General features: G+C 37.9%; 2 protein-coding genes across 4 annotated transcripts in view; both read left to right on the forward strand.

The window, feature by feature from the left end:
* The window catches only part of LOC123498883 (serine/arginine-rich splicing factor 1B-like), a 17,859-nt gene extending 16,308 nt beyond the window's left edge, over positions 1–1,551 (forward strand). For 2 of the 3 annotated variants that reach the window (XM_045246398.1, XM_045246399.1), the window contains exon 4: positions 1–1,551. This exon is cut by the window's left edge. The gene's annotated coding sequence lies outside the window, so the exon portion shown is untranslated. The other variant, XR_006672831.1, reaches the window with a different exon arrangement.
* A 12,909-nt stretch (positions 1,552–14,460) lies between these two features.
* Positions 14,461–27,500, forward strand: part of LOC123498885 (E3 ubiquitin-protein ligase HECW2-like) — a 41,306-nt gene continuing 28,266 nt past the window's right edge. Inside the window, 2 exon segments of the mRNA XM_045246403.1 lie at positions 14,461–14,680; positions 18,011–18,268. Coding sequence (XP_045102338.1) covers positions 14,659–14,680; positions 18,011–18,268 — 280 coding nt within the window. The 5' untranslated portion in view covers positions 14,461–14,658.

Here is a 27,500-nt window from a genome sequence, read left to right on the forward strand (position 1 = left end):
GGTGCAGACCCAAGAAGACACCTGGCAGTGATTGGATGGGCACTTGGCTGATCTGTTAGTAGCCAAGTTGCCAGCCATGGCCTGCAGGGGCACAACAGGCTGGGGACAGTGTGCCCTGCGCTGACTTGACTCTCTGGGCCCATGCAGTCTGTAACCGGGATTGGAGGACGTCAGGTCTGCACAGTTGCCAGTCACACGTCCCACTTGCCCTTTGATTATTGGTTGTCTTCATATTGTTAGGTTTTGGCGAGAGGGAGAGTGTGTGGCACTTAATCCACAACTTGACTGATTTTCATTTTAATGGAGTGCCACATGTAAATACTTTGGAAACAAATTCATATGACTTGACCATAAAAATATTCTCTTTAAGAGTCTTATAGAAGATTTGGAATTTTTTGTACTTTTTGAACAAATTTTGATAGACTTAAGATAACTCAATTTGGAGTAGGTTTATGCAGTTCTTTAGTGATCATGCTTAGTGCAAGGAAAAGTTAACTTTTGTATACAAAGGGCAAGTAAACTTTAGATTTATAAGATGTATTCATAACATTTATTGTGACAACATTATAGGTTACTTAAAGATTAAGTTCCTTTCTTTAACATCTTATGCTAATGATTATCTTATGTTCTCACATTCCATTCTTACTCCTCAACTGAAGTATTCTTTTCTCTGATTTTCCCTGGTGTTCAGTGTCACCGAATAACATTTTGATTAAAATGGATAATAAAATTCGCCTTCGAATGGATTTTGTATTGAACGAAGCTTGACCCATACACTGTAGCTCTCAATTTATCTGAGACTAATTGTTTGTTTTTCTTTCTACACAGTCCCGTAGCTAGTAGGCTGCTGCAATATGGCCATCCTTCCTGCCAAATTATCGTAGATTTTGGAAAGCTAGGATTTGAGAAGTGGAGGAGGAGCATTCACAATGGCGTGGACGAGAGGCTCAATCGGAGTGAAAGGCTCAGGAGGATACAATGCCGCAGCAAGCTAGCAAGGGGAGAATCACACTTTGGATAACTTGGATCACATTGGATGGGATGCTCTCATAAGGATCTCACTTGGATTTACCATGGATAGAAAAAGCAGGATATTTCGGGGACATGTTCTGCGCTCAGAGGATCTCACTGGAGGATCATGGATCACTTGTGGATAAGGATTTGAAACATTCAAGGGATTCGCCAAGTAGCAAAGGACTGGATTTGTGAGTTAAGGATTCACCTTCCCCCCCCCCCTTTCATTGCCTGAACTTATAACTAATTTCCCGCCATAGTCCTCTACTTAGTACAAATTTACAGGTTACCAGTCACTAGATTTTTCTTTTCTTTTACTGGGTTGATTAAGCAAGAAAATTTCCTAACAATATAACAGACTTTGAATATCCAGAAACATAATTATTTGGAGTTTGACCAGAATTGATACCGTAAGGGGAAGTTGGCAAGGAAGAACGGATATAACTTGTTATTAATCAGCTTCTTTTTTGCAGCAGCAATATCCCACATGGTCTTCTGTTAAGCAACAGTGAACTCAACAATAAAAGGCTGTTGTGACACAGATATTTCTATAACCTTTTATGAAACGAGTAGCTTCCAACTTTGAATATACAGCCTACTGGATATTTCATTATAAGTACAGGCATAATTCATGCTTGTGTTACAATCGTCCTGTTGATGGCTTATTGCAATCTTGGAGTAGATCTATAAACACAAGGTTTTCAAGGGGAACTTAAATGGCTGATCTTTGCAGTATTTGAGTGTCAAGTCACCAAATTCAAATTCTGTAAGATATGCTGGGGTATTTTGATAGCTGAAAGTATCAATACCCTTTGTTATACATTGCATCTTGAATTAGTGTTCATCGATAAATTAACACTGCTTGATGTCAGATAACTGTGAATTCGGGTAGGTGGGCTTATAACTCGGGAGTTCTTAACGAAAAAAAAAAGTTGAGAATCCGTGCTGAAGATGGTCCTCCCCTACCACCCCATCCCCCTTTGCGCTCTCAGTATATTCTAAAAAATAGGTCAATATAACAACAGCACAGGTAAGTTGGTTAGAAAAATAGTTGAAAGTAAATATGATAAAAAATACTTTGAAATAATAGAAAAAAAAAATAAATAAACGGCGTCACTTAATAGACGCGTTATAAGCAACTGGAATAAGTTAGTATTGAAAAAAACTGATCTTGTAACATTTATCCAGTAAAATTTTTAGAGCTTTTTTAAAGACAAAATTATGTCACGGGTTACTGGAGAAGTGGCGGTGGTAGTAGAGCTCGTAGTAATAATAATATAGTACTGTAGTAGTAGAGTTTTACTGTGTATGTATTGCCTGCATATGCCTAGCTGCTGGAGAAACCAGTCGCAAAACAAGACCAACATGTTGGTCTTGTTAGTCGATTTGCGACTTTATTTACGTCGTGACGTCACGGAGTAAGCTTTGAAACTGGTCTCCAGGTATATGAAAAGAGTTGATGAGGGGAAAAAGAAATTATACAGTAAAAAAATATATATATACAGTAATAGAAAAAAAAAGAGAAAGCTTGCGCAAATCATGGTTCGACGAAACAGCTGCCATTCTCTACAAGAAGTTTCCCTCAATGCAGGGTGTTGTTGGAGGTGAGGATTGAAGACTTGTCTGGATTTAAATTTGATCGCAATAGTCTTTTTTTATGAAATGTAGGCTAATTTAGTGTGGTAGACACTCCTTTCTTTCCTTCCACTTAGCCAGGGACGTATCCACAGGCATTTTCTTTTCTGTTGACTCTTCCGGTATGCCAAAAGAACAACCACAGCTTCAGCATCACCACTGGAAGACATCTTGGCGGGGAGCTGTTTGTTGACATTCACTTCCCGCCAAGGCGCCAACTATAGTCCATATTTTCCAGTCGATACGTGTGACACTTTCCGACTAGAAGGAGTCAGAAACTCTACTGGCGTAAAATTTCAGTCGCAAATTGGCATGTGTGAACCCGCCTTAAGAAATTTGAATGGAAAGCATATAAAATGATTCAGCCATGGTACTGTAGTGAGTACCGCCACTGCTGGCATTTATTGACGCTTTGGCGGTGATCAAAGTGACTTTGGAGAGAAGCTGATTATGTTTACTGCTATTGGTTGCATCTTGCAGGTTGCACAGCATACTTGTGACCAGAGGAGTGCAGTGACCATAGAAAACCCTTGCGTCTACAGCTCTCGGCTATCTTCCCCAGCCCTTGCCTCCCTCCTCCTAAAACACTTGGTGTGGAAGTAATTGTAATGTAAGTGACAGTAATTATGATTCATGATGAAAAAGACGGTAAACATCTGGGATCTACCGCATTCAGATGGGATAAAAGAACGCTCGCGGGCATCACTGACTCAAAACAATACAAGCATATGTCACTGACCTGACTAGCTGTAGCAAGTGGCAGACAGTTGGTGCTCGCCTGTAAGTAAATAAGTAAGTAAGTAAGGTTTATTGCCAAAATAGTATTACAAACTCATTACAAATTGTAGATAATGTTATACATTGGCACGGCCTGTCGAGGCGAGGCTGCCTGACAGGCAAGGTGTTCTAAAACTGAAAGTGCTGCATAGTGGTATTTTGGCAGAGATCAATATGACAGTGAAAAATAAAATAGATAAATAAATGAATAAAAAATCTTAAGATATGCATAACCTATACCTATAGATATGTGTTGTAACTACTTAATTAGCTCATGCATGTTTTTTTTTTTTTTTTTTTAAGTGGATGTAGGTATGAGTGGTCGTATATATGTATGTAATTATGTTTTGTACACTGATTCACCAGTTTTTTTTTTTTTTATTGGTTTTATTGTCAATTAACGTTATGCGTAGCCTATGTATGATTTCTGTATGTGGGTGTAGGGATGAATGGTTGTTTATATGAATGTAACTGTACGTTTTGTACATTGAGCTACTAGTAATGAAATATTCTTTAGTTCTCCTTTTGAACTGAAAGAAGTTACCGATATTTACAAGCTCTTTAATGGTGAGAGGGAGAGTTGAAGATCAAAGCAAAATGTTTTTCTTAAATAGTGCTGTATGGAATTGAGGGCAGTCTAAATTCAGGTTTCCTCCTCTAGTTGCGTATGGTGAATCAACAAACTTAAACATATTAATGCCTGGTAAATTTCTAGTGGATCTGCAAATAAAGAGAATAGCAAAACATCTATGAATAAAAAAAAAAAAATAATAATAATAATAAAAAAAAAAAGAAAAATCCAGTAGTTTGTATTCAGAATATACTGCATCTGTAGACTCAAATTTTCCCATATAAAAAATGCATCGTAGAATTTTATTTTGTATTACTTTTTATTTATTTATTTATTTTCTTTATTTATTTTATATATATATATATATATATATATATATATATATATATATATATATATATATATATATATATATATATATATATATATATATATATATTTTTTTTTTTTTTTTTTTTAGCAAAGAGGAGCATGTACAGACCAAAGCTGAGACACAATAAATGAAGTGAAGGAAACAGAGTGTGTAGTAAACATTTATCAAGGTCTCGTTGGTAAGCTGATTGCGTATTCTGTATAAAATGCCACACATCCTGGACAGTACATTGTTTATATGGTAGTTCCAATTAAGATTACTATCAATGTAAACTGCAAGAAATTTTATGTGTAACACATTGCAGAGTTTCACCGTCAAGGATTACTAGAGGGATGTTAATTGTTTTGGATCGATTCTGAAAAAAAACGATATTTTTTTTTTTTTTTATATTGAGCTTACTATTTAGTTTTACCCAATTATTTATTGAACGTAATTCTTGAGTCTTTATCTTTAATTAGCAAATTTATATCATCTGCATATATGGTGAATTGGAATTTTGAACTGGAATTGATAATATAATTTATGTAAAGCAGAAAAAGAGTAGGTCCTAAATTTTATCCCTGTGGCACATCTGAAACGATGCTTTAGACAGAGCAATATTTATTATAGCATTAAACAGTCTGCGTCCCGTTGTTTAAGTAACTATGAAATAGTTTTAATGGAGCACCTCTGATGCCAATATTCTCTAATCTGTCAAGTAATATATGATGATTCAATGTGTCAAATGCCTTAGACAGATCTATAAAAACACCTACAGTACAAAATTTACCTATTTAGTAATTATATATAGTGTGAGTAAATTGAGCTAATGCAGACTCTGTAGAACGACTGGCACGAAAACCATGTTGGCATTCAGACAATATGTTATCTTTTTTCTAAATATTTTTTAATCGAGAAGATATAACTTTCTCGAATATTTTGCTGAAAGCAGACATGGGTTAGTACTTATTAAAGTAATTTCTGCTTCCTGTCTTATGAATTGGGGATTATTTTGGCAATTTTTAAGTTGTTTGGGAAAATATCAGTTTTCAATGTAAGATTTATAATGTGAGTTAAGGTTATCACAGTGGATGTTTGACGCAGTATTGTAGGTGGTATGTCATCATAGTCAGGAGTGTATGTGATAAGAGAGCGGAGGTGATTTAGTGTCTCCAGGTTGTCTGTGGGACGTAAATACAATGAAAGTAAAAGGGGATTGTTCAAGTAATGAAGGTATTCTCTGTCAGGTGTGTCTTCAGGAATGTTATTAGTGCTTAATTAAGAAATGGTTATTAAATTCATTTGCAATGTCCGACCAATAAAGTTTTAATTCAATATTTTGGTTTGCTGTATGATAATTTCTACCAAGAATTGAGTTTAGGTATTTCCAGTGAGCTTTGGGATAACCTTGAGTCAGTTTTAAATGATCTTTGTGAAATTTAGCCTTAGCAGCTCGTAATATTGACGTTAATCTATTCCTATATTGTCTGTACATTATTCTATAGGTTAAAGGCCACTTACGTGCCAGTCGTTCTAGTCTGTTTCTCTCCTTTATGCTGAGTCTTTTAGGGCTGGTGTGACATATGGACTCCGATAATTTTTAATGTTAACTCTTATTCTCCTTTCTGGACATTTTTTTTTTCTGAAATAGATTGACAAATTTATTAAAAAAAGAGATCATACGACACATTAGGGCATGAAGATTCTAAAACATTATTCCAGCTGACTTTTGAAAGATCTTTAGTAAGCGTATCTATCGTGATAGGTGTAGTTATTCGTTTGATGATATATTCTGTCTTAGGCATAAGGCAATGATGGCTTGAAAACTGTGAAACAACTGGAAAATGATCGGTAATGTCAGTCGGCAAAATGTAATTATCAATATTATCTTCTGACTTAGAGGCCCAAATATTTCAGAAGAATGCGATCTTGCCTTCCGATCTAGCTTGCTTCAGAGCAGGTAGCTGGTTTTTCACTATTTATTGCGATGCAGGACAGAGACCTTCCGGTACGCCGAAAGAAAAAGCAATCACAACTGTATCGTCACTGGAGGAAGACATCTTGGTGGGAAGCTGTTTGTTTACATTCACTTCCTGCTAAGGCGCCAACTTATAGTCGATACTTTCCATTCGCTATGTGTGACGTTTTCCGACTAGAAGGCCTGTCGATACTTCTAGCGATTTGCAATTTTAGTCGCAAATTGGCACGTGTGAACACGTCTTTAACAAGGGTGATCACGAACAAACATATACCCTGCAATCTAACTAGCATGCTGTCCATATAAAGAAATGGCCAATCTTTATTGTTTTATTTGTGTCATATTTTTTTTACCTTGAAAAAGACGTTTAAACCTTTATTTGTCAAGTTTGAACGATCTACAGGGAAATAATAAGTCATATGAGTGTTACCGTGTTCCAATATTTTGTCTACAGGCGGAAAATCCGTAACACATCACTACAAATACCACTAAACGCTCCTTTGATAATAACCAGCACGATAAGCAATGTCCTTATGAATATTACTTTCCAACAATCTTAATTGCCAAATACGTATGCATTTCAGCATCATTTTCAGTGCAATGTTACCACGTGAGAGAGACACCAACAGTGCCCAGAACATCAGCAGGCCGGATGAATCAATCACACACACACACACACACACACAGGAATAACGTCATTATCCCTCTCTGTCTTTCGTGTGTTATTTTAAAGGTGTTCACCATTCTTATTTCAGTAGGTATCACTATGTGTGATGGCAGACATGCCCGCCATTTCGAAGACAGCTGTGTACAATGGTGACTTCCATTGCTATGACATTCATTGTGTGTGTGTGTGTGTGTGTGTGTTGGGAAGACACTCGGGACTCGGGGGGAGGAAGATTTACAGCTTTCATCAGAGATAAGAAAATAATTATGTTCCTTATGATTAGCTATAATTTAGATGTTGGTACGTATTGTTAAGATTTGGTACGTTATCTTCATGTGATCTCTGCTGGTACCTACGATCAGCAAAATCAGTCTGGCAACCCTGCAGGTAGGCTACTTAGGCTGCTTTTCCTTGCATGCTGCCTCTCTCTGGTAAACTCTTGTACTGTACGTACATTGCGCTCAGACTACTCTTTTCCTCAGATCCCAGATCAGATCAGGGACTCTTGGGAAAACATTCGGGGCTTGAGCCCAAGTAGCCGCCCCCTAGATCCGCCCTTGGTGGTCAGCAGTAGTGGTGTGTGGTCAGCCGTGATCTGCTGTGATCAGCTGTCTCCAGGTCTTCCTCGTATACAGAAATATGTATTAAAGAAAGAATAGTCTGTTACACTAACATTGTGATTTTAAAACTTTTGTTGATTTGAAAACTTTTATTGAACGTCATTAGCGATGACTGCTCCTGTCTGTCTTCCTGCACGCTGTGTGTGAGCAGCGAGTGTCTGCGTGTCAAACAGCAGAGGAGCAGGGGCGAACACAGAAGGCGGGGTAGGGGGAGCAGCAGGGTGGTCAGAGTAGGGTTATAAATTTTGATGATGGGTAAATTTACTCTCATCAGATTACTGTGAATTTTATTTTATATTGGTTATTCTATTTCTTAGTCTTAGTTATATTTGTAGCCTACTAATTAGGGATTCAAATTATGTTCACTTGTACTTTACAAAATGCCTAGAAAAAAAAAAAAGCAGCGTTTTTGGACAAAGTTTGTATGTTTTCCATTCTTTAAGCACCGGTTCGGGCCCCATTTAAGCACCGGCACAGTTCCAAAAGTACCGGTTTGGCACCAGTATCGGAAAAAAAAAAAAGAAACGATACCCAACCCTAGAGAAGAATAATGCTTAACTCATTTGTTCAGTCCCTTTTATTGCTCAGGGAGCTCCACCTCTGTTATGATAAGGCTAATGGAAGCTTTGAGTTCGCTAGATTAGATTGTAAATGAAAACCAGTCATCAGCATAATCTGATTGTAATGTTAAAAACCATATTGTGCGTTTTAATCCAAAAATAAATGCCTCTCTCTCTCTCTCTCTCTCTCTCTCTCTCTCTCTCTCTCTCTCTCTCTCTCTCTCGTTTCGCCCTTCTACAACCCTGTGCACGTCTCTGGTAGTAATGACACCACTGTTGAGGCGTTTCCAAAGTAGAGATGTGTTATTGAAGATTAAACAAGTATTATCTTCCTTTGCCTCACAATGTAATCGGCGGAGGAGACGGTAATAGCTACGTAATTATAATCAGAAGCCATTAATTAAAACAAGAATTGGTGTGACCTGCGATATTATCTATTCTATATTGTTTCTGGCATTCGTCACCACCACCACCACCACCACCAATATTCACATTATGCTTCCACACCAGCATTCTCCAACGATTCATTACCATTCTTTCTTCCTCAGACATCAGTCGTGTCATTGCTGTATATTTCCCCAAATAAATAAATCTCCAGTGCCCGTAGAGGATGCTCAGCCGTTAACTCCTAGAGTAAAGAAACGCATTTCTGTTATGAGTTTTGTGTGATTAGACGATTTTATTTGCATAAGGAAGGGTGCAGAGAGGTCAGAAGATTAATAGCTACAATCTTCACTACTTTAATCCCCACATAAGTTTCTGAAGCTGTACAAAATCACCAAATAGTAAGCAGAATGAATAGGAAAACGGGGTTAATAGTATGGCCGCTGCTGCGGTCGCCGCCAGCAGCTTCAGCTAAGTAGAGGAGAGAAGCGTCAGTTCTGCGTGCCCTTGTTGAAGTTTTCGGATTCGGAGGCGGAAAGTCAATACTGTGTGGCGTATCAGGTCCTCTTGTAGTACGTATTATAATGTGTGTGTGTGTGTGTGTGTGTGTGTGTGTGTGTGTGTGTGTGTGTGTGTGTGTATTTACCTAGTTGTAGTTTTACAGGGCCTGGGCTTTATGCTCGTGTGGCCCCGTCTCCTTATCTACACTTATCCAATCTTACTTTAAAAGTATGCACACTCGTTGCAGACACTACTTCTTCATTCAAACTGTTCCACGTCTCAGTACATCTTTGCGGGAAACTATACTTTTTAATATCTAAATTAGTCTCTCCTCATATGTCATCCCTTCAAGTTCTGGGACCATTCTTGTAGACATTTTTTGTAGTCTCTCTAGCTTCCTTATGTATTTCTTTTTGTGAGGGGTCCACACTACTCCTGTGTGTGTGTGTGTGTGTGTGTGTGTGTGTGTGTGTGTGTGTGTATTTACCTAGTTGTATTTTCCTAGTTGTAGTTTTACAGGGCCTGGGCTTTATGCTCGTGTGGCCCCGTCTCCATATCTACACTTATCCCATTTTTTGCTGACACCACTTCCTCACTCAAACTGTTCCAAGTCTCAACACATCTTTGCGGGAAACTAAATTTTTTAACATCTCTCAGACATCTTCCCTTCCTCAGTTTCATACTATGCGATCTTGTGCTTCTAATGTCATATTCTTCTCTCAGGATCAGTTTCTCATTATCCACTTGATCCATTCCGTTAATCAATTTATAAACTTGTATCAGATCCCATCTCTCTCTTCTCTGCTCCAAGGTTGGTAGATCCATAGCCTTTAGTCTCTCCTCATATGTCATCCCTATAAATTCTGGAACCATTCTTGTAGCCATTTTTTGTAGTCTCTCCAATTTTCTTATGTGTTTCTTTTTATGGGGAGTCCACACAACTCCTGCATATTCCAACCTAGGTCTTATTTTAGTACTTATCAATTTCTTCATCATTTCTTTGTCCATATAGTGAAATGCTAATCCAATATTCCTTAGCAAATTATACGTCTCTCTGAAAATTCTATCAATATGGCTTACCGGTTGATTAATTTCTTCCATTGTCACTCCCAAGTCCTTTTCCTTTTTACTTTTTCTAGTTCTACTCCATCTCCCATCTTATAGATTCCCACTGGTCGTCTTTCACTTTTTCCCATTTCCATGACATGGCTTTTGTCCACATTGAATTCCATCTCCCATTTTTACTCCATTTCCAGATCTTGTTTAAGTCTTCCTGTAGTATTTCACAATCCTCTTTTGTTTAATGACTCTGCACAGTTTCGCATCGTCCGCAAACAGATTTATGTAGCTGTTCACTCCCTCTGGCATGTCATTTATATATACGAGAAAAAGTATTGGCGCCAATACTGACCCCTGTGGCACTCCGCTGTCTACTGTTCTCCACTTGGACTTCATATCTTTAACTATCGTCCTTATTTCTCTCCCCCTTAAGTAATTTTTCATCCATCTCAATGTGCTTCCTTTTAAGCCACCCTTCTCCTCTAACTTCCATAGTAATCTTTCATGTGGCACTTTATCAAACGCCTTTTTTAAATCTAAATAAATACAGTCAATCCATCCTCTCTCTCTTGTACTTTATCAACTATTCTAGAGTAGAAACTCAATAAATTTGTTACACATGACCGACCTTTTCTAAAACCAAATTGGCTATTTGATAATAATTTGTTGTCTTCAAGAAACTCAATCCATTGCTTCTTTATTACTTTTTCACACATCTTGCATATTACACTAGTTAGTGATACCGGTCTGTAATTTAAAGGTTCTTCCTTCCTTCCGCTCTTATATATGGGAACCACCTCAGCTCTTTTCCACTCCACTGGCACTGTTCCATTTTCTATTGAGCATTTTATGATGTTGTATATTGGACTTGCTAGTTCTTCCCTACATTCTTTCAGTATTCTGCCTGAGACTTCATCCGGTCCCATTGCCTTTTCCTCATCTAGTTCCGTCATCAACTTTTTTATTTCAAGCTTGGTTACTTTAATCTCTTTCATATGGACAGTCTCTCTATTACCCTGTGGTCTTTCAAATTTGGATTCCTTAGTAAAGACCTCATGAAATTTACTATTTAACAGTTCTGCCATACTTTTTGGGTCTTCCACCATTCCGTTCTCTCCTTTTAACCTTTCTATTGTTTCTTTTTGTCTTATTTTTCCATTTATGAATCTGTAGAACAATTTTGGTTGTTCCTTACATTTTTCGACAATGTCCTTTTCATAGTTCTTTTCTTCTTCCTTTCTCACCTTAGCATATTCATTTCTTGCTGTTTTGAAGTTTTCCTTATTTTCTGGATTTCTGTTTCTTCTCCACCTTTTCCATGCTCCATCTCGTTTCTCCTTTGCCCTAGCACATCTTGCATTAAACCAATCTTTCTTTCCTTCTTCTTTAGGTCTATATTTCGGGACATATTCTCTGACTCCTGTTTTGTATATTTCCAAAAATAAGTTATATTTCTCTTGAACCGTTTCTGAGTTTTCCATCTCCTCCCAGTTTACGTTTTTAAAATAGCTCTTGAGGTTCTCAATATCAGCCTTTCTGTAATTTAGTCGGTCTCCTTTGTATGATTCATCTCAATCTTCCTTTCCTTCTTCTATATCCATTTCTAATATTATATGGTCACTCTTTTCCAATGGGCACTTATATCTTATATCATCGTTAATTTGTATATCCCTTATAAAAACTAGGTCCAATCTCGCCGGCTCATCGTTTCCTCTGAATCTTGTGTGTGTGTTTCATTGTTTGATCTGCTGCAGTCTCTCACGAGACAGCCAGACGTTACCCTACGGAACGAGCTCAGAGCTCATTATTTCCGATCTTCGGATGGGCCTGAGACCAGGCACACACCAATCACCGGGACAACAAGGTCACAACTCCTCGATTTACATCCCGTACCTACTCACTGCTAGGTGAACAGGGGCTACACGTGAAAGGAGACACACTCAAATATCTCCACCAGGCCGGGAAATCGAACCTCGGTCCTCTGGCTTGTGAAGCCAGTGTTTGTTTGTTTGTGTGTGTGTGTGTGTGTGTGTGTGTGTGTGTGTGTGTGTGTGTGTGTGTGTGTGTGTGTGTGTGTGTGTGTGTGTGTTTCCATCTCTCGATTTTCTTTTTGAGTTTGTGTGCAGGTGTGTTTATTTCTAATTTCAATTTTTCATTTATTTTGTTATCATCACCATCATCATCATCATCATCATCATCATTATCATCATTATTATCATCTTTTTTTTCTTTGTGTGTCTCTATCTCCCTCTCCATTACTCACTCTTCGTCCTCTCAGGGAAGCTGGATGACCTCACCTGTGAACTCACCTGTGACTAATTCATAATCCATCAGCTGCTTCGTCGAAATTTCTAGTTGGTATGTACATACATCTCCCCTGTTAGTAGTTGGTGCAATAGTTTGTGCGATAGTCTTATGAACAGTTAAATATTGATGGTGATCGATAAATCTCTGCTAGGTTGACTCAGGAATACTTTTAATGGTATAGTATTCTTGGGTCAACCTGAGATTTATCTACCATATCATCACTACGCAATAGTTTGTAGTCCTCCTTTGTGCTGTTTAGTAGCTTTCCATCTCTTTTATTTCAGTAACTATATTGTGTTTCAGATCTCCGTGGCTTGTGCAGTAATTAGCAAGGTTTTAAGCCTCAGTCCTGCTGCGCACCTATTTCTGCTCAGACTCCCCCTATAAGTATAGAAAGCTAGCCAGAATTAGTTATAAGGTTTATAAGCCCTCAAGAGACCTTAGTGAAATAAATGCGTCAGAGAATGTATAACAATTAAGCATTTCTCAAGAACTGTAAAAAGACGCCTTAAAATAAATAAATAAATAAATGAATAAAAAAAATAATAAAATCACTTAACTCCGTAATATCTCCTGATATGTTATTGTGGTATTTTATTTTACTATTTTGCCAGTCAATAAGTAGAAAAAGAAAAAGAAAACACTTGTATATAAGCTCCTTATACTATATATATATATATATATATATATATATATATATATATATATATATATATATATATATATATATATATATATATATATATATATATATATATATATATATATATATATATATATATATATATATATATATATATATATATATATATATATATATATATATATATATATATATATATATATATATATATATATATATATATATATATATATATATATATATATATATATATATATATATATATATATATATATATATATATATATATATATATATATATATATATATATATATATATATATATATATATATATATATATATATATATATATATATATATATATATATATATATATATATATATATATATATATATATATATATATATATATATATATATATATATATATATATATATATATATATATATATATATATATATATATATATATATATATATATATATATATATATATATATATATATATATATATATATATATATATATATATATATATATATATATATATATATATATATATATATATATATATATATATATATATATATATTGCATCCACTTGAGGTTAGGAAAGTGTTGTAGTGAGGCATGCAGCAGATGAGTACAGACTAAATGAGCCAAGATGTAACTCAGATACGGGTTTCAGAGCCTTTCAAGTGTATGCTCCAAGACTGTACAATAGGCTTCCAGTGCAGGTCAAGGCAAGCAATAGCATTGAACTTTTTAAGAAAAGACTAAAGACATATATTTATTCAGGGATGCCTATGATAGGTCAGATATGACTGTCACTCAACATTATACTGTGTAAGATTTTAATGTGCAATTTTTAAGTTTTGATTACTTAAACTACATTACATGTATAGCTAGATTTTATCGTGTGTGTGTGTGTGTGTGTGTGTGTGTGTGTGATCAGTTTTTACAATATTTTATATAGTACTCTGCTAGGTATTGTTCATATTTGTATTTTATATTTGATTACTATAGAATAGAGGCTCTGCAGAGCACCACTAGTTGGTGGAGCAGGGTCTGAATGTAATGACAAAGAATAAAGAATAAAGAATATATATATATATATATATATATATATATATATATATATATATATATATATATATATATATATATATATATATATATATACACATACTCTCCCTGACATTTTTTTTCAATAAAGTTCCAATAATGTATGTGAAGCTACAAATTTTAACGTTATTTGAAAGATTTGACAATAATTCAATAAATATGACGTAAAAGACATGATTCTAAGGTAAACTGGAATTTGATTTGATACAAATATTGGTTAGAGGTAATGACATTCTAGTTTTCCAAAGTCTTTACGTGTTGTTGACATTCACCCATTTTGTTTACTATTGATTTGTGTCCGGCCCATGCTGTATACCGACTTTTTCCACTCTGACAACCTCTATATAGGTATGGTACTAATAAAACCCAGCCTTATGGTTAGCAGCGAAGCCAAATAATACCTCCAAGATGTAGATAAAGGACGCAAACAGTAATGGAGATGAGGGGCCGCCCGAGCACCGCTGATGGAGACGCTGGCAAGTACCCGTGAGTCTGAGGCACAGTGCTGGGGAGACTCGCTGCTACTGGCGAGAAGGCACACGTGGACCACTGTTAAGGAGATGTGACACCCCAAATTAAACATAATGACATGCCTTACTTGTACCTCTCAGACTGACTTAGTTCATCCAATGCATCCTCTCCTAGTTTTAACTCCAGTATTCTCACAAAGAACATTCACGAGTATTGCAGTATACAACACCTTCCTGATGATGAAAGTTGTCCATGTCACAGTACAGATCTCGTCAGTCGAGTATTATGATTAACAAAGATGGCTAATTTATATATAGTAATGTATTTTTTGTTTATTTATTTTTATCTATTTATTTGCTTGTTTTATGGATTTTCAGGAGGTAAATCTCTGAGTTAGGAAGTTATTTATGCCAGTTTTGAAACAATTCTTACATGAACTTAATTGTTCGGTTATGATGAAATTGTCAGGAAAGATATATTATGTGATGGAGTCAAGACAAATGTACACCTGACCTCTGCTGGGGAATTTTGATACATCGTTCAAACAAACTTGGAAACTTGGTAGGACAACAGGGTTTGTAGGGGGGAAGGCAAATTATATATTTGGACACCCATGAGAACTATATGTATGATGCTATATTTTGAAAAACCTAACGAGGATGAGCTTTTATCCACCCTGTATTGCCCTTTAGGACACTTAGTTGACTTAACTTAAGGCATTTGCTCCCCCTTGACCTTCCTTAAAGACAGTAAACTAACTTGATCTAACTTAACCTATTGTAACCTAACTCAGGGCCTTTGCTCCCTTCTGCATCACTGTTGAGCACACTAACCTATCCTAACCTCACCCAATCCAACTGTATGCCATAATATGAAATGAGAAGTCCAGAGTGTGGTTGGTCCACCTCCTCTTTCTCATCCTTAAAGGGTACTGGCAATACCAAGATTGATTTGGGCAAAACATCATGTGATGTTAAGAAATGCACATAGAAGCCATCTCGATAAATTTTCAGTTTCACCCAACCAACCATTTTCTGATGTGGCTTATGTTTTTCTGTTGATACATGTAGTGAGTTGGTTGATGTTCTGCATAATTTTTGTTACAAATGGATAGTTTTTAAGTTATGATTCTTTCCAGCTTATGCTTACCTCTCATCCCCAACGATCTGTGGGAAATCAGCGTTCTTGGGTAGACAGGCATTAAATTAAGTAATGTGCATCGAAGAAGAGATTAGAAATTAACATTATATAAAAACTCCAGGTCTGAAAAATACATATATTGCACTTTTGATGGCAGTTGCTGTGGCTGCCATGAGCGTTGCTGTGTTATCACTTATTGGTAAACATCATTCCTGATGATTCACTACTTTGATTTGTTTTGTTTAGTAGGGTTTTTTTTTTTCCTCATATATATTTTTGCAATAAATAGGTTAAGGTTAGGTTGGTTTGGGCTACATGTCACCCAAAATCATTGGAATTGAGAGGTAGGCATAAATTGAAAAGTCATAACTTGAAAACTATCCATTTGCAATGGAAATTATATAGAATGCCAGTTGGTTCACTTCATGTCTCACCAGAAAAACATAAGCCACATGAGAAAATCATTTGTTGGGTGAAATTGATCACCATCACACCTAAATATCTAAATGTGCAAATAACTTTTTCTTTTTTTGTGCTTTTAGCAATTTTTCTCAAACTGCAAGTCATGCTTCACTGCAAGGTTGAATAGGCTTAGACAATCCTTGTAATAAATGTTTACAAAGTCCCTGTCAGACAAGGGGAGATGATTGCAGGGGTCCAGTTCATTTGTTGCTTGTAGAAAAATTATGCTTTGCCTTCTGCTGAATGCCTGGTGTATCATTAAAACAAAGGAAAGCTATAAGTGAACCTTGAGTGGAAACCTGTAATTGATGGGCTTATCAGCAGTGGCATGTGATTGGTGCAGAGTGACAAACCATACTACACTGCTAGCCACAGCTCTCACTCTTAAACAGTGAAATGTCATATCTATATCAACTCTTGATCACAGGTGGGCTGGCAGGACTTGAAAAATTTTGAAACTTCAGCACATTCTTGGAGGTATTGCACCCATACAAGGTGCCAACCTGCAAAGATTTTTACCTTTATCTGAAGGCCACAAAGTCTCCTATGACAAATGTGAGTTTGGCTGTTGTATAGGACACTGACTTGTAAGAAAGATTAACCTCTTGGTATTCTGGTAGAAGTGAGATAGTAATTTTGAAAGAAAGAGCTGTCATAATGATTTTGTATAAGTTACCAAAATGAAATAGTTTTTGTTTTGAAAGTAAAAAAAAAGCTGAAGATATGGTTCTGAAGAAAATGTACCCAAGAGTTAATAGCAGTACTATAAAAATAATTACAATATCAGTTCAAAATTTATCAAAGAACATAAGAATATAATTGATTTTATGTAGATATCCGAAGAATGCAGCTTTCTGAAAATTTACTTATTCTGGAAGCTAGTGAAGTTATAGCCTTGGATCCACTTCTCTGCTATGTAGTGGACTAGGTGGTGGTGGGGGTGATGGTGAAGTTTTTCCTGCTAAGAGTGACTGGTTGTCTCATTCTCTAATTTATCCCTTTAACATTATAAGAGATTGAACACTGTTGGCAGACTATACATGGTGCTGTGTGGGACTAGCGTGGTCCTTGAGGCTTGCGGGTGCTACCTATGCATTGTGCATGCCATTCAAGGGTTGTGTTATTGCTGCTGAATTATCATTATTATTGTTATTTATTTATTTTTTTATTTATTTAAAAAAAAAATTTTTTGTTTATTTATTTTTATTATTTTAGATATTTTATATATTTTACTTTCAATAAAATTTTCTGCATCTGTGATGATTAAGCTGACAAATACGCACACCCAGTTAACACTTTCATTCGTACTTATTCATATTTACTTTTCATAAATTAAAGAAAAGTCAGGAATTTTATTAAGATGAAAAATCTTTTTAGAAGATAGAATTCTGAAATGAGAAGGCTATTGATCTTTTTATCCTGAATAGAGTAACTTGTAATATACAGAAAAGAAACTGTTGGTGTGTCTTTATAAAGTATGAAGCCGATGACTTTGACAATGTAACACAAATATGTTAAAGGTACCTACCTAAATACTATATCTGACTGTCATGTTTGGTTTAGCTACCCAATCTGTGCTAGTCAAGTTCTGTCATGAAGGTAAACACAGCATATTACCTTCTACCTCCACATTTGTAACAAGACATATTAGTGTGGAAACTAAAAAGATAGGACAATTATGAGCCTAAGCAAGAAGTCTGGTTCTTATGGCTACCATTCAAAGAAACTGTGTTGTTGTTGCAGATGGACTAGAGGGTGGCGTGGGGGGCAGCAACGGTGGTGGGGGGGCGGCAACAGCAGCGATGTCACGATGTGATGGCCCAGCCACCAGCCTCCCAGACCCCTCTGCTACCAGTGCCCCCCCCACCACTACCCCGTGCTGCCTCACCCTCTCACGTAGCTGCATTGGGGCCAGTTCCTGTGAGACTGTGACTGTCAGGTGGTCTATGCCCCCTGACTGTGCTGCCTCACCCCATGACTGGCTGGGCCTCTATGTAGCGGGTGAGTACTGCACCCACCTCATCTGTGGTGTCAGTGCTTTGTAGGTTTCATCTGCTTTCTCCTCTCTGGTCCTTGAAGGTGCCAATGTGAGGGATGTTAATATTATTGTTTTATTAGTCTTATCATGTCACACTCACAGGGGACAGTAGATATGGAGACGTGTCTATTCCTGTGTCTGTGGGTGAAAAATAATGTCTGGGGGAGGATATGTGAGGGAAATACTTAAATGTCTAATGGTATTCTTTGTATGTTAATGATGGGATTCACAGAGCAAGCCAGGCAGTTCTAGGGTTGGTTGGTTGCCTTTGAGGGGGCTACACTGATAGAATGAGTGATGTGGTTACCTCTCATACAGGATTGGGTGCTATCACCCATTAAATGAATTTGCATCTGAATGAATCCCATGAATATTTATGCTCTGTTCCTAAAAAAAAATCAGTAAATCAGCTGACTAATTATGTTTATGTATTTCTCTATTTATTATGGGTCCAAGAGAAAAGTAACAAGAATCCTCTGCTATTCACAATTGATGAGTTCGTAATGCCTACTCTACAGGTGAAATATTTAAGTAGGATTATGGATTTCAATGGATGTTTATTTCTTAGGTGATCCTGGTTTTGTGTGTCATTGTTAACATGTTCCACCAGACACTGTTATCTTTAAATGGACTGTGATAGCAGTCTTGCCTTTATACTGTACATTTCGTGGAGTCATTTTGTGCAGCTTAAGAACTGCCAAGAAAGAAAAAATTTTGCATTAGTAGTGGTATGCGTGTGGTTGTTCCTCCATTATACTGGTTATAAAGTTCCTTGACCTCAGAAATTCAAGGAAAGCAAGTTCGTAAAAAGATATGAATTGTGAGACATGCAATGGTGTGTGAGGTAGTTTTTTTTTTTTTTTTTTTCTTTTTCATTTCTCTATAACCACCAGTGCTATCCCCCTCTCTCTCTCTCTCTCTCTCTCTCTCTCTCTCTCTCTCTCTCTCTCTCTCTCTCTCTCTCTCTCTCTCTAAAAAAAAAAAAAAAAAAAAAAAATATATATATATATATATATATATATATATATATATATATATATATATATATATATATATATATATATATATATATATATATATATATATATATTAGTGCTTAACAAATCCACGCCTTCTCATTGACACGCCCCTTTCAACTCTAACAAAACAACCAAGAGTTCCCTTTCCTCGCCCCCAAACTTCTCTCATTAAGATAAATGAGATACGCTGTGTTCTTGAGCTTGATGGAACTGTTGTGTCTCGTTTCCTCCTCCTCCTCCTCCTCCTCCTCCTCCTCCTCCTCCTCTTCTTCTTCTTTACGCTTCGCTGATTTAGTTCGTATTTCTATAAGTGTGTTTATTGGCGCCTGCTGTTCTACCTAATGTTTGTTTATCAGAGTTATGATTTTCCTTTTCTTTCGTCTCGATTGATTTTTGTTTTATATGTGTTATCTTTCCGCAAAATAGTTTTTATTAGTGTGCTTAAATTTTTTTTTATTGTTTGTTATTATTATTATTATTATTATTATTATTATTATTATTATTATTATTATTATTATTATTATTTTTCTTATTATTTTATTTTTCTTAGTTTTCTTTTTGTCCATTTTATATATATGTATTGGTGGTTGTTTAATGAAGTTCGTCTATCTATTTTTATTGGCAGTTTTTTTTCAGTTTTCCTTCGTTTTATTATTATTATTATTGTTATTATTATTATTTTTATTATTATTATTATTATCATCATCATCATCATCATCATCATCATCATCATCACTACGTCGCATTTATTTCCGTTTTATGTTCGCTGTCTCGTATGTTGTTGCTTTTCTTTCTTGCTTTTATTTTCCTTTTCTTTAATACTGCTTGAGGACACGAGAGAGAGAGAGAGAGAGAGAGAGAGAGAGAGAGAGAGAGAGACCTAGTTGTATGCCCCAAGCCAACACCCGCTTTTCCATCGCTAGAATTTCCTTGGTGGCGTCCTGGTGGTTGTGGTGGTGGTGGCGGTGGCGGGTTGTCGCCTCGGGTTCTGGAAGAGGGAAGGGGTAGAAGGAGGGAGTGTCCTGTATCGAGCGAGCGAGCTGGTGAGTCAACTCGTAAGTCTAGGATGTGGTGGCTGCTTATTACAGGGCACACACACACACACACACACACACACACACACACAGAGAGAGAGAGAGAGAGAGAGAGAGTCTACGTTGTGCATTTACAAAAGAAAAAAAAAGAAAAGTTCAATGTACATAGTCTACGTATTCAAAAGAAAAAAAATAAAACTTAAGAGCTTGACTCATTCCTTTAAATATATGAATCAGCACACACACACACACACACACACACACACACAAGCCTGCGTAGTATATTGTTAAAGAAAATTGCGGGAGAGAGAGAGAGAGAGAGAGAGAGAGGTGGGGTAAGACGATGTGGGGAGTAGAGATAGAAAAGTTGAGGTATGGTGAAGGAGTGAAGGGAGGGCGCGCTGGACAGTTTGGCGGGGCGTGCATTGTTTGGAAGAAAGTTACCAATGATAGACGCCCAGCCAGACACACAAGGCGGATACGTGAGATGATGACTGACTGGCATGGTTTATCTGGAAGAAAGTTGCAACGAGGAAGCATTAGATTTCGACAGATGGGCGGACACACTTTCCATTTTCTATTTTATTATTCATTTATTCATATTTTCTTGCTTTGCCGTATATATAGTATATCCGTTTCAACTGCAATCGACGAACGGAAACATAAATGCACTAATGCTAATGTCGAAAAAAAAGATAAAAGTACGGTTTTGATAGAATAGAAGAATGAGGAGAAAGGGAAACGTGCTTATAAATGCTACTTACAAAAAAGACATGAAGTTGATGTATGTATATAGAAATGCGAAGACTGGATCACACACACAAAAAAAAGTAGATTAAAGATACCAAGACAAAAAAATAAATAAATAAACGTAAATATAGAAGTCATTATGATACACACTTGCTGAAATTAATAATAAAAAAAGAAAGAAAAGAAAAGAACGCATAATTGATAAGAATGAAAAAAGAAATACAATAAATAATCATACTGTAAAATAGAAAAATAGACAGTTAGACACTAAATCAACGGGCAAATTATTAGACTATAAATACAATACGTAAAATGCACTGTTGAAAATAAATAGAAAGTATATATGTTCGACTAATAATTATACGTACTTCAGACACAGGGTCAGTAGCCGTGCGTTGCTTACGGAAGTGGGATGATGTATATGTATGTAATATGGACGTAATATATACTGACACACGGATATACATACCATCGAGCCATCTTGCATTACAACACCTGAGAGAGAGAGAGAGAGAGAGAGAGAGAGAGACCAATGATGTTTTAAAGGGGAAATAAATGGCGGCGTGGCTTTTTGGCGGTTTTGCCTGTGCATGTTTGTGGGTCATCGGCCTTGTCGCCATTACGAGAGAGAGAGAGAGAGAGAGAGTACACAAGAAGATGCAGAAAGAATAGGAAAAAAAGATATAAGGAAGAATGAATGATAAACTATTATGAAGCACACACACACACACACACACACACACACACACACACACACACACACACAGTAGAGTAGACGGATGAACAGACATGACTAGGCTATACTTGAGCGAATCACTGGCTATTGTGGTGACGACAAGGATGGTGACAGTCTCTCTCTCTCTCTCTCTCTCTCTCTCTCTGATGATGGTAGCAATTTTCACATCCGCCTCTTTATTTATTTATTTTTTTTGCACATCCCGTCTTACAAATAAATATAAATATATTATTTTTAAATTTGAACTTCAAATGAACATGAAACCAAGCAAGTAGTAATTAAAATTAACTTACGTAACGAAAAAAAAGGAAGTAACTTTTCGTGTTATAATAATTTCTTAGGTAACACTTATCCTGTTTAGATTTCTTAATTCTTGTGAGTTTTTGTGTTTATCATTGTTTACATTTTTACTCTCTCTCTCTCTCTCTCTCTCTCTCTCTCTCTCTCTCTCTCTCTCTCTCTCTCTCTCTCTCTCTCTCTCTGTGGTTCAGAATATCTTGTAAAAAGTTGCCTTGCTTTGTCACTTTATTATTACTACTATTTGCATAGTGACTTTTATTTACTTTTCTTGTTTCTTCCTTCCTTTATTTATTTATTTATTTATTATCATTTTTTTTTTTCGTGATTTGGTTTCGTTTAGTTTAGCTTCGTTCCCGTTTGAAATACATGGCGTTTTTCACCCATGGTTTATAGAGCGTAATGGACTAGGCCAGGTTCCCGGTATAGAACACCATGTGGCGCACACACACACACACACACACACACACACACACACACACACACACACACACAGAGAGAGAGAGAGAGAGAGAGAGAGAGAGAGAGAGAGAGAGAGAGATTTCCAAGATCAAAATATGAAAATTGAAGAAGGTTATCAGAGAGTTAGAGAGAGAGAGAGAGAGAGAGAGAGAGAGAGAGAGAGATCAAAATATGAAAATTGTGAAGGTTATCAAAGTTAGAGAGAGAGAGAGAGAGAGAGAGAGAGAGAGAGAGATTTCCAAGATCAAAATATGAAAATTGTGAAGGTTATCAAAGTTTTAGAGAGAGAGAGAGAGAGAGAGAGAGAGAGAGAGAGAGAGAGAGAGAGAGAGAGAATTTTTCCAAGATCGAAATATGAAAATTGTGAAGGTTATCAAAGTTACAGAGAGAGAGAGAGAGAGAGAGAGAGAGAGAGAGAGAGAGAGAGAGATTTCCAAGATCAAAATATGAAAATTGTGAAGATTATCAAAGTTAGAGAGAGAGAGAGAGAGAGAGAGAGAGAGAGAGCGAGTCTTTATTTCTTTTCAGAATCAAAATATCAAAATTTCGATGGTCTTGAGAGAGAGAGAGAGAGAGAGAGAGAGAGAGAGAGAGAGAAAATATTAGGAGCACCATGCATGGCTGAAGCGACCTCCATTTGACCTCTCTCTCACGCCCTCCCGGATCTTCCCAGCTTCCCTCCTCCCCCTTCCCTCCCTTTCCTCCCCTTCCTTCCCTTCCTTCCCTCCACCCCTCTGCTGGCTTCGTCCTTCCCACCAACCGTTCCCCCCTCCTCCCCTTCCCTTCCTTACCTCCGCCTAGCAGTGTCTTTCCTCCTCTCTCTCTCTCTCTCTCTCTCTCTCTCTCTCTCTCTCTCTCTCTCTCTCTCTCTCCTGGCTTTCTGCCGGGTCTTGTTCGATTTCTATAGCCGTGGTTTCTCTGCTGACGAAGGCGGTGATGGTGGTGGTGGTGGTGGTGGTGGTGGGGTCCTTGGTGGAGTCTCAAGGGCCAAAAAATCTGTTACTGTGGTGTTTCTTCTTTCTATTATTTTTCGTTTTGTTTTGTGATGGTGTGGTGTTCAAACTACGCGCCAAAACACACACACACACACACACACACACACACACACACACACACACACACACACACGGATGGAGTATCTTTTCCCCACGAGTAGATGCAAAAAATTAGGTAACTGTGTGTGTGTGTGTGTGTGTGTGTGTGTGTGTGTGTGTGTTGTTCAGTGGGTAGCGTAAGTTTTGGTTTTGGCGTCCTTCTTGCAATACCTTGGCAGTGTTGCTTTGCTTCCTGTCTCTTTTCACTTGTCTCTTCTGTATTCTGTATTACGTTAGGTTTTTTTTTTTTATGTAAGAAGGAAGACTGGCGAAGGGCAACAAAAATTATGATAAAAAAAGATCCTCTGAGGTGCCGGTTTCCAAACAAGTTGAAAAGAGAATAATTAGAAGAGGACTCCAAGGATGGAGTTATTTTTTTTTTTTTAGCTTTTAAATTTTGCGTGAATAATGTGTGTGTAGTTGGATGCATGTGGTTTTGTGCGAAGAAAGAGAGTTGTCTTTACTGCTATTTATTTATTTACTTATTTATCTTTCATTTGATGTCTTAAAGGCGTCTCATTAGTGGAAGCTTTCGTTAAGGAGTGTGCAGTTTATTATTAGCGCATGTTAAGGACGTGTTTTGCGTTACGTCATTTGTTAATCTCCTCGCTTTATTCAGTCTTCCATTACATAACTGGCTGTCTCTTTAGTGTGAGATTAAGCGAATCAGTTTAGAATTCGCTGTCACTGCGAGTTAAAGCCAAAGCGAACGCAAAATACATAATGGACACGACATGGAAGCATTAACACACACACACACACACACACAGTCATTTGAGTGTAAGCGCTATCGAGGAGTGGCAGTCTATAGCCGCGCGCTGAAGACAGTCTGCAGTCTGCTCACTGCTCAGTGTGCGACCAACGCTTGGTGCGGTAGGGTGTATGAGTGTGTGAGCAGCCCGCGTCACCTTCACCTCGCCCACGACCACGACCTGCCTCGTGTGTACAGCCGGCCACCTGCGGAAACCTCGCGTGTGGTGGAGTGGCGTGGCGTGCGTATGCCATGGTGGCGTGACGCACTGTGATGACGCTGACAGTGGTGGCAGTGTTAGTGTTAGTTCCGGCATTCAATGAGAATATTAACAGTGCGTGTGTTGGTGCAGCCTTAGTGTAGATAGTGCGGAGGCCCATCGCCGAGGGAAGCCTCCGCCCACACTACCTTCCTCCTGACGCCCCCACACGTGTCCTCACCAAGGTGTTGCACAGGTCAGACGTGCGGCAGCACAGACGTTTGTTTTTTATTCATTATTATAACTAACCATTTTTTTTTGCAACGTTTTTATATGTATAACTTGTTTGGTGTACGTACATACTTCTAACCTGTCAAGAGTATAATGGCATACAAGCGTGAATATTTGCCATGTCTTGTTGTCTGAGGGTGGCGGCTCTTGTGAATTTGTTCACGTGGGAGGCAGCCAGCAGGGCCACGGCACCATCCAGGTTGCCATGGTTACCCTCCCAAACTGTTATATATCTGAGGTATTCTCTTAGCTGGGCGACGTGCAGGTGTGGGTGGATGTACGGCTCGTGTGTGTGTGTGTGTGTGTGTGTGTGTGTGTGTGTGTGTAATTTTCACCTCGGTCGCCTGCTAGTCACCCAGCCAGTCTTCCCCATTACGGAGCGAGCTCAGAGCTCTTAGAACGATCTTCGGGTAGGACTAAGACCACATCAACACACAACACACACCGGGAAAGCGAGACCACAACCCCTCGAGTTACATCCCGTATCTATTTACTGCTAGGTGAACAGAGGCCAAACATTAAGAGGCTTGCCCATTTGCCTCGCCGCTTACTAGGACTCGAACCCGGCCCTCTGGATTGTGATTTGAGCGTGCTAACCACTACACTACACGGTGTAATTCACTGTTTGATCTGCTGCAGTCTCTGACGAGACAGCCAGACGTTACCCTACGGAACGAGCTCAGAGCTCATTGTTTCCGATCTTCGGATAGGCCTGAGACCAGGCACACACCACACACCGGGACAACAAGGTCACAACTCCTCGATGTACATCCCGTACCTACTCACTGCTAGGTGAACAGGGGCTACACGTGAAAGGAGACACACCCAAATATCTCCACCCGGCTGGGGAATCGAACCCCGGTCCTCTGGCTTGTGAAGCCAGCGCTCTAACCACTGAGCTACCGGGCCGTGTGTGTGTGTGTGTGTGTGTGTGTGTGTGTGTGTGTGTGTGTGTTTTACTGTTCTTTTTTGTTACTCCTATTGAAATTAATGATGAAATTGATATTTGCTACCTACTGCTACTACTACTACTACTACTACTACTACTACTACTACTACTACTTTTCTTTGTTACTTATACAGTTCTCCGGTATTATCACCTCAATTATTATTTATTTATTCATCTTCCTTTTTATTGTTATCACCACCACCACCACCACTCGTCTATTTCTCACACACAGCCATCCCCAGCATTGCACCTGCCACGAACCAAACCCCCTCCGTTCCAAGCTTTCGTGATCTTCAACCTCTCACACCTGTCAACTAAGGCTGCGTGAGACGGGAGCAGGTGTGTGTGTGTGTGTGTGTGTGTGGATGGTGGAGAGGGGAGTGCGGAAAAGGAGGGAGGGAGGGAGGGAAGGAGGGGCGTGACGTCAGACATTCGCCCCCATGCAGGTGAGATTAGCAATATAGCATCACCCACACAGGCAGCGGAGGCAGGTGACAGCTCTGTGTGTGTGTGTGTGTGTGTGTGTGAGCGTGAGTTTCTTTCCGTTTACCTGTCTGTCTGCCTTTCCATCTCAAGTCACCCTTTCACTGACTTCTCTCATCTCTCCACCTGGCTGTCACTCATACCTGCTTCATGCTGTCTGTTTTGTCTGTACCAGTGCTTGTGTCTTGCCAGTTTGTCCTTACCACCACCACCACCACCACTACCACTACCACCACCACTACTACTACTACTACTACTACTACTACTACTACTACTACTACTACTACTACTACTACTACTACTACTGCCACCACCACCACTACTACTACTGCCTTCGTTATTACCGCCTGCTTCTCTCTAGCCTCTACGTGCTGGTGTTGTTGATATTGTTGGTATTGTTGCTGGTGTGCGTTGTATTGTTATTGTTCGTGATTATTGTCATTGTCGTCGTCTTAGCCTCTCTCTCTCTCTCTCTCTCTCTCTCTCTCTCTCTCTCTCTCTCTCTCTCTCTCTCTCTCTCTCTCTCTCTCTTTTTGGTTCATTGCCTATACCATGAAGTGAAAGCTTAAGAAACGGATATAAAAAGGAGGTTGAGTGAACGAATTGTTGTTGTTGTTATTATTATTATTGTTGTTGTTGTTGTTGTTGTTGTTGTTTATCTTATTTTCATTATTATTAGCATTGAACAAAAGAGGTCATGTCAATTCGCCTTTAATGCATTTTACATTTATTTATTTATTTGTTATTTATTTATTTATTTATTTTTTATCATCAGTGCTTTAGTTCACCGTGAATTTTTAAAGGGACACGACGCACGCGCTCACATTTACAAGCTGCCAGCATTGATTCATCTTGTTCGCTTGTGCATTCATTTCATCCTCGCACGTGGGTGGCTGACATCATGAAGACTGCTTGAATTGTTACGTCTTGCCTTGACACAGCACACCTAATAATAATGCTCTCTTGATCCTCCTCGCTCTTGCTTTTTCTTCTTCTCTACATTCTTTACAATATTCACAAAGACTGCTTGACACAACATAATTATCCCTTTCATAGTATATACTGGTTAATGTCCTTTTGCTCTTACTTAACAAGCTTTTATATACAATACCTTAACACAACATAATTAT

The sequence above is a fragment of the Portunus trituberculatus genome, chromosome 48 (genome assembly GCF_017591435.1).
Source record: "Portunus trituberculatus isolate SZX2019 chromosome 48, ASM1759143v1, whole genome shotgun sequence".
NCBI classification, from domain to species: Eukaryota; Metazoa; Arthropoda; class Malacostraca; order Decapoda; family Portunidae; genus Portunus; species Portunus trituberculatus.